The sequence below is a fragment of the Pinus tabuliformis genome, chromosome 6, assembly GCF_031772625.1.
Source record: "Pinus tabuliformis cultivar Carrire ecotype Pingquan chromosome 6, CPIR1, whole genome shotgun sequence".
NCBI classification, from domain to species: Eukaryota; Viridiplantae; Streptophyta; class Pinopsida; order Pinales; family Pinaceae; genus Pinus; species Pinus tabuliformis.
This window is the reverse complement of record NC_142292.1, coordinates 67,588,935-67,597,384: the sequence shown is the minus strand read 5'-3', so window position 1 is coordinate 67,597,384 and position 8,450 is coordinate 67,588,935. Positions and strand designations below refer to the sequence as shown.

The 8,450-nt window shown below is 37.1% G+C and overlaps 1 protein-coding gene across 1 annotated transcript in view; it reads right to left on the bottom strand.

Moving 5' to 3' along the window:
• Positions 1-2,165: 2,165 nt before the first annotated feature.
• The window catches only part of LOC149257261 (armadillo repeat-containing protein LFR-like), an 83,326-nt gene continuing 77,041 nt past the window's right edge, over positions 2,166-8,450 (bottom strand). Inside the window, exons 2-8 of the mRNA XM_089413868.1 lie at positions 7,554-7,723; positions 6,539-6,681; positions 3,938-4,188; positions 3,336-3,441; positions 2,949-3,087; positions 2,722-2,849; positions 2,166-2,541 (exon numbers count right to left, since the gene is read on the bottom strand). Coding sequence (XP_089269994.1) covers positions 2,286-2,541; positions 2,722-2,849; positions 2,949-3,087; positions 3,336-3,441; positions 3,938-4,188; positions 6,539-6,681; positions 7,554-7,723 — 1,193 coding nt within the window. The 3' untranslated portion in view covers positions 2,166-2,285. The remainder of the gene's footprint in view (positions 2,542-2,721; positions 2,850-2,948; positions 3,088-3,335; positions 3,442-3,937; positions 4,189-6,538; positions 6,682-7,553; positions 7,724-8,450) is intronic.

The following is an 8,450-nucleotide window of genomic DNA, read 5'->3' as shown; positions in this document are numbered from 1 at the left end:
AAATCTTGTCCACTGGACCAAGTGAAATTGTTGTTATTTTTGTTGCTTGTCCCCCAATAGAACTCTCAAATGGAAATTTGGTGGTACCTTTCCTCAAAAATGGAAGGGGGTCTTCATTCTTGGTTTTTTTTATTTTGCAACCACATTTGCCATACCAACAGTGAACTCTTTTTCCATTTCTTTCCTTTTTTGTAAAGGAATAGCTTTACAAGCTCCAACTCCACAACCTGGTAAAGCCAACAAATGGCCTTTCACACGGTAATATGTGCTTTTGAAAGAACTGTGGCAAAAGTTGCATCTCCATTGCACATTGCCTCCTCCCTTTCCCTTGGTGCTTGTTCCATCCTCTCTTGCGACATATTTCCACAAGGAATATTTCTCAATGTTGTCTTTAAGAGGAAGTATTCCCTCAACATTACTTGCAGCAAACACTGATTATATTGGGGGAAGAGGGGCATCTCCAATGGAGACATTTTTCCCCTTCCTTTGCCCCCTACCTGTGGCCCTTGATTGAGCCATGAATACTGTAAAAAAAAACTAAAAAAAAATGCACAAATTTGTAAAAAAATCATATACAAACTGCTGTAATAAAAATGCAAAAAAATAGAAATGAAATGCACTTACCTAGTGCTTGATTCTCCTTGCCAAACGCTCCAAACCCTTAGCTCCTTGCTCCAAACCCTTAGCCCCTTGCCCACAGCTCACTATTTGCAAAAACGAATGAGAGAAATGGTAAATAATGAAAAGAACAGCATCGTTTTTATGACGCGGGTTTCACTTTTTTGGGATTCAAATCCCAAAATCGGGACACGATCGGGATTCTATCATGTCCCGTTAAGACACGTCGTGTCCCATTTTTGGATTTGAATTCCCATCAAATCGTGTTGGATTCGTGGGATTCGGACACGTGGCCTGTTTTGGACGAATCCGGTTTCAGAGTAATAAACTAATCATTATTACAATTTTCATCATTATTATATTTGTATTCTTTTTATATATATTTTATTCATAACATCTTTGTCCCTGCCCAGCATTATCTGTGGATTGTGTTTCATAATTCAGGATGGGTGTGACAAAAGTTGGTGATATATAGTCAGCATCAAATATTTTATTCTCAAAGGCGTGTCCAGGAAGGAAGGACTAGCCCAAGCCTGGAGACCCCACAGCCATTCTGTCTTTGCATGAGTGCTGTACGTACAATTGAATGCACCAAATCATCCAATCCCGTTTCACTCAAAATCTCTGGACAGTTGCAGTCAGGGGACAAGCGAAGTCATGCTGCATCATCGCAATGAGGATTACGGAGAACTAATGGAGAGCATTTCTCGACTCCAGAAAGAAATCCTCTCACTGCAAATGAGGTACAATCAATTAGTATCAAGTATGACTGCAACCATGGAATGTTACTTGACCAGCAAACAATGATGCAAAGGACTGAAGATGAAATGTCAAGTCTCCATCACCAAATAGAACTACAATAATCCATTAGCAGGTTCAAAACCCTCCTCTTCCGGCAATACTATCTGCAACACTGAACAAGTACTGCCAGATTTAAATGTCCCAATCTCCCCTGAGGCTCAAGGGCTGGAGAAGTACCAACACCCCTGCCAATTAATATGTTTTGTAAATTTCTGTTAGTATTTTGGCTAGGTAGATCGTTTGGATATCAAAAAAACAGGCTTTTTGATGCCATTCCTTGGACAATCATTGTTTTTTACTCAGCTAGTGAAAATAACCCTTCTCCAATATAATCGCTGCACCCATAATACAGAATTTTCTTAATATAATATTCTTATTCTGGTTTAGAAAAATGTTTGGCATTTTTAATGCAGTCTCAAAATAACAGTGCAATTAAATAGAACTAACTTTACAACATAACATGATTTTGAATTAACAAAATCTGGGACCAAACATTTGTCGTTAATTTTTTGGAGATTAGCTTGCTAAAAAAGAAACGATTATGATATCTTCGATTTACAGCATACTTCCTAAAAGCTTGTAGTTTGAATAATTTAGGAAAGTTTAGTTTCAAATGAACAGCAACCAAAGAAGCACTATTGCATGTCAATAGCAAAAGGGAAAAGTCATTTAACTTGGCAGTTTTTGTTGGGGAATAAGTATGCTTAGACACCTAAAAACACAGAAGGCATGGAAAAGGGCAAAAATACCAATAAACTCATGATACATTATTTTCCAATGTTGCTCACTTACAATCTCACAAGTCCCCAAATTTCAAAAGAGGCAACATCCTAAAAGCTGAGTCAGAATCCCAGAGAATCCACAAACTATACTCCCCATACACCACGAACTGCCCCCAGTTTAGAGTTGGCCCTTGAAGTCAACTCATACAATATCCTTGCAAAGGTATCAGAGAGGCGTGCATCAGAGAAAGCAATTTCGGCAAACTTGTTTTCATAGGTCAATAGTTGAGCTCTGTTTTGAGGCTCACATGCCAGACTTTCTATCGTCAATGCAGCTTTCCGGCATACTTCTGATAGAGGATGAGGTGACTGAATTATCTTTAGAAGTCTCCCTATTGCCCTGTAAACAACAAATATACGAAATTATTACTGTGATAGTTAATTTAACTCTAATGCAAAATTGAAATTTATCAATGATATTGATACAAACATGCAGCTTTTGCATGCCAAATAACACAGTGCCCAATGCCACTTCTAAATCCAGTCTCGACAGTAATCTCTTCTGAGGAAAGGAAGCTACCAGCGTTCATTAGCAAGCCTCAATCGGCAGTCCATATTGACCTCTGCAAGATTGTAAAGGGCGGCTACAGCTGCTGCCTGTGCATCTGCCCCAGGAAAACTCAGTAGATCAACTAAGCGCTTATACACCTGCCATGTATATAAAGATGAACCATATAATCAGCTATTGGAAAGCCAAATCTGGAGGAAGCAAATCTCCAACTGAAGCAATAGCTTAACCAAGTCAACCTGAGGTGCAAAAGGAAGAACAAATGGTTCGTTATCTGGATTGACAATCAATCTTCCAACCAACTCCGCAGCAGCACAGTGCCAAGCTTTAACAGGTGACTCTAGCATACCCACGATTGCCTCAACTGCCCTCTTCTCACTGTTAAAGTTCGTACAGTATGTACAAAAATGTCAACATAGGTGCATCTGCTAAATCTTCTTCCCAATTCAAATGTTAACTAAACAAAGAATCAATCACTAACATCATGCAATTCCATTCACCTTCTCCATTATGAAACTTTGAGCATTGAAATTTTATCAACTCTCTATAAAACATTCAACTAAAGGAACATTCGACTTTTGGGACCATGTAAACAAAATATCAAAAGCTAAGGGGTAGTTACCTACGTTATGGGAGCATGTGATGCCTTTGACGAACTGAAGATTCGCAAATTCAGAAAAGGTGCCAGGTTGACAATTGTCTCGATTGCATTTGTGACAAGTTCCTCGTCCTCTTATTAATGCAAAAAGTACAAAAGAAACTCAGATGCCTGTCTGCCCATCTAAAGAAATGGGTTGCATAAAACTAGACTATATTTCATTATTGAGCACTTCTTGACAAAAAGGAACTATAAAATGTAAAATGAACAGAGATATACATGTCAAAAGATAAATGAAATAGTAGTAGTAATGACAACGTTGATGAACATGAAGAAAATAATTATAAGATAATATGATCATACAAGTGAAGTAAATAATAGTAGTAATGACGATGCTGATGAACATGAAGAAAATAAATATAAGATAATATAATCATACAAGTGACGTAGGTAAAAGATATTATGCAATTAACTGCAAGAAAGAGTAGCAATCGTGAGATAAACATTGCAGATGATGGATAGGACTTGTTTCCTTTTCTTCAGAAGAATGCTATAATCACCCATTATAAAATTTAAAACAAATATAAATCCAGCAGGCCAGGAAGGCTTTTGAAGTTGCAGAATGCTTACCAGTATCATGGTCTTCCATGCACTGAACAATTGTCTCAAGGCAATGCCGATGTTGAGCCATTACTGACTCATTATCTGGCATAAACGAAAAATTGCGTATAACATTTGAAGCAGCAACAGCACATTGCTGTCTCTCTGCTCGGCCCTCTTCATCAAGGTTGAACAATCCCTCTTCATCATACCACCAATCAGAACCCCTACTTTTAGTACCATCTCCTTTGTCCTCTGAAGTTAAAGCATCAGATACTGACCTATCCAAACCATCCAACAATCATTTATATAAAAAAGTCAGTAGCTTCCACAAGATGAGATCTGCAACAGGTGTTAGACCCATAATCTTTTTGATTCTTTCAAAAGAAGAGAATCTTGGGCGGAACTGATACCATTTTATTTTGAAAGAAAAAAGGAAACTTCAAGGTAAGAAAGGCCAGCATTGTGATTGTGTAACTTCTCTTTATCATTCTGACTTTCAAAATTTTAAGTTACAATTATTCAGTGATATCCGGAAACAGTTTCTGGCAGTTTCCAGAAATGTTTCAGCTTGGCCAGAAACTCCCGGCTGTTTCCAGCGCCACATGCTGTATTTTTTTTTTTCCTTTTGTGAAGCTGAAAACAGAAAGATAATAAAAAGTGCTGGGAGGTACCCACATTGGCCTCCAAACTCTGAAAGAAAAAAGAGGTAAAATAATGTGAAATTGAGGGTTGGGAAGATCGTTTTTCAATAGTTTAATAGGATGTTGATCTAGAAGATGCACAGCAAGTTGATGATGATGGTGATGGTTCTGTGATGGATGGATTCACTGAGGCTATTCACTTGCCTTTCGATGTTTAAATTCTGCAGTTGTGCTTTTCTTTCCCTATGAATTAGGAAATAGTATGCAATTTCATTATCTATGTTAGAGTGGTATGCAAAATGATATTTTTATTTTATTGCATTAATGCTGCATATGAATCCCATCTAACACAGATGACTACTAATCCAAGGCTTCATGCCTGCTGAGTTTAATGTTCAAATGCCTTAGCCCTCCCTTCAGTGCCACTTGTCGCATCACAAGAAAAGAAACAACAAATAAATGGGAGGTTAAAATGCAAGAAGAAATGGAAGAATGTGAAGAAAACGAATCTCAAAACGAGGTAAACATGTTGAATAAATATGATATCTTGGGGAAGAAACGGGATTTGATGGAAATGAAGACTAGCAAGGTTGAATATGTATGGCACTGGAAAGGTGTTCAGTGGTAAAGAAGAGAGGGAAAGCAAAATAGGCAAAGGCAAATAAAGAGGGAGACTGGTAGGCCGCCAGCAAGATCTAGAATAGTGATAGATATGTGTAAAGAGCACAATGAATGGAGAAAACGGGAAGACCAAAGCTATAACAAGATAGAAGAGATCCTGTCTAAATCAATAATAACACAAATCCTGGCAAAAGCGGGAACTTATTTCTTTATTGATTAAGGTTTGCAGATCTGACATATTCCCAACGGATTGCCTATTAGTTCAAAGTTCAAACATTTCATCACACCAGAATTCTAATGGCAGGAACACAACCAGATCCATACTGATGCCAACAAAGGAGATTCATGTGCCAAATTGGATCCTATTATCCAATATTTCATAAATGAACCTGTTCAGTTAAAAAAATAAGGTCCTCTTCAAAACAAATGCACTCTGTACTTGACAATTATACAGACATCTATGTAATAAGTTAATAACCCTTGCACAGAGTATAATCATTGTTTTTCCCTTTAAATTCTAATCACGCACTATGCAAGCTCTTAGTACCCTCATGGAGTGGAAGCACCAGAAACTTACAAATAAGGGTGTTGTTATTCAAACAGTTTTGCCTCATCCACTACAACCCTCCAGTTTAATCCAACATTAGATTCTCATCTGCCTTCAGTTTCTTCAAAGGCACTGTACCTAGTTTTCCTGTTGAATTTACCAAATTCTTCACCAGCTGCTACAACTTCACCAAAGTAAATCTGCCTGATCATCTTGTAACTACCCTCCTGAAGGAGATCTTCCCTCAGTTAAATCCAATCTTGTTACTATTAATCAAGAATCACAGCCATATAATTTGATAAACCAAATCAGAACGCCCTCAATGTTTTGAAGGAGACACTTTATTTAAAAAGACATAGATCACTTCAATTTTATTATTCAGTAGTATTATATTCATATGTTAGCATTATATCCTTATCATTTTACTGTTCTGTCTACATCAAATCAGTATAAATTCTAAAATTTCTATATTCTATTTTGGTTAAATGGATGTCACCCCATTGCCAATAAATGCAATGTTTTTATTGAAATGATTTAAAATTAGTTGCCAATTTATAGTATAACTTTATTAATATTTTGTTACTATTCTATCAGTATCTGTTATTGTTAACTCATCATGCCAACAAAAAGTCTCTAGTGTCCTGAAGATATATACCAGCATATGCACGTGTACCCCATCAGCCATTGTTGAACCTCAATAACAAATATGAGATATTCATTCTACCAATGCATGAATGCTACTTAAAGACCACGTTCAAACATATGTTTTAGTTCCCAAATCTCCTCAACTCCTGGCATAATCATATAAGGAAAAATTACCTGATGCGTGAAAGTGGATCATTCGGGCTTGTTATTTCATATTCAGAGCCAAAACCTGTGAAGACACAATTTGCTCCCAAAACCCTTGGCCTGGCCAGTTTTGCAGCCTCCCTTGGGTGTGCAATATCACGCCAATCATCAACCTGGGAAGGAAATACGATATGTAATTGAATGGAGCACCCAATAAACAAAATACCGATTAGTAACTCATGATATAGGAAAAAAATAAAAAAGGCATGTTTATGCTGGAAGCATGAAAGAAGCATTCTACCAACTTATGCAGTAAACTTAACACAAAAAAGAATTCCCAAACATCAGTAGAGCCTTGGGACCACATAATTGTTAGCTGTACAGTGTAATATATTTCAAGAAAGAAATTGTATTAAGACCTATAAATGACCTAAATAGGTCAATGGGTCTTAAAAGTACAACATGCCATACTGGCAATATGGGAATACCAAGGCATCTCCTAGATGCAAAAATAAAGTAAAATCAAAAAATAGAGAGTACAAAAGATAACCCCAGGAGGTAAAAACCTAGACAAAGAATTAGGAACAGATCCTATGTAAGAAGAGACAGTAATCTGCACAAGAATCAGAACAGGAGCTAGCACCACCATCGACTATAATAAAGGAACCAATGGTAGCCTAAGGTTGTCTTCTGAGGAACAAACTGAGCTAAAAGGGCACAGACAGCTTATCCTTAGGGGCACGAGAAGGGTACTCTTTGCTCAAGCTCTGCTAATATCTGAAGCCAGTAAATACGAAGCACAATTCCGGAGAAAATATTGTCAATCCCACTCACAAAATGCTACCAAAAAAATTTGGGTAGATACAATTTAGGGCACAACAATGGGCACCCAAGAACAAATGATGATAAGGAGCCATTCCGTGTGGCATGCATATTTGAGAATCTTAAACTTGAACTAAACTATATAAATATTTTAAGTAATGCCATATTTGCCACAAACTCGCCCAGGTTAATTAAACAGGATTCCTGGAAGTATGGTACACACAACTTGCAAAAGGGCATCCAAAACTCCAGGTAGCTTTGCAAGAGGAGTAGAATCTTTTCGAAGATCCTCCTTTTCTTTGAAGGACAGCACTGTAAGAGTATTTAAGGCCCATGTCAGCTCACTCTTTAACCCACTCTGTAGTGCCATGACAATTCTTTTACTGTTTTGATCTGCAAAAACAAAGGCACGTCCTTTGAGCATTAACAAAAGGATGGGAAAATTCAAATTTAAAGCAAATCAATTAATCATCATGAATACTATGGTAATTAGTACGTAACAAAGAATCAAAAGAGACATCAATATCATATACAATTCTGTATACATTAATTTGTATGCAGTCAAGCATGAAAACACAATGATTAAGCATTAACTTTCTTCACTTCATGTTCAATGGTCAACCACAAAAAATAATGCCCTTGGAATAATTTCAGGGTTAAAAACTTAAAACTTGAGACATACTTTCCTTTAGTTACTCTCAATACAGAAAGCCCTTAGCTTGAGCAATTTTTCATCTTTCAATGATTATTTTCATTTACTAAACCATTTATTCTTCTACAAATCACTATGCGGATCTTTGAAATAAATGGAAATTCCTTTAAGATATTTCATATTTTTAATGCAGTTGGGAAGCCACACTCTAGGAGAACCACGTAGAGGATAGGCAAAGAGAGCAGCAAGGATGGTGCGCACCGGAGACAAGTTGCTGAGAGTTCACCAAATGGCATTAGGTGACCCACCCTTGGGGTCAAATCCAGAAGGATAGCACAAACTTCTTGATATCCAAATATTGGATATTGTCTCCTCCCTGCATTTCTTTTTGTTTCTTCCATTTATAGATGAAATATTGTATGCTATTCTCTCTCTCACTCTCTCAATGAGAGGAAAGAACTCAAAAGC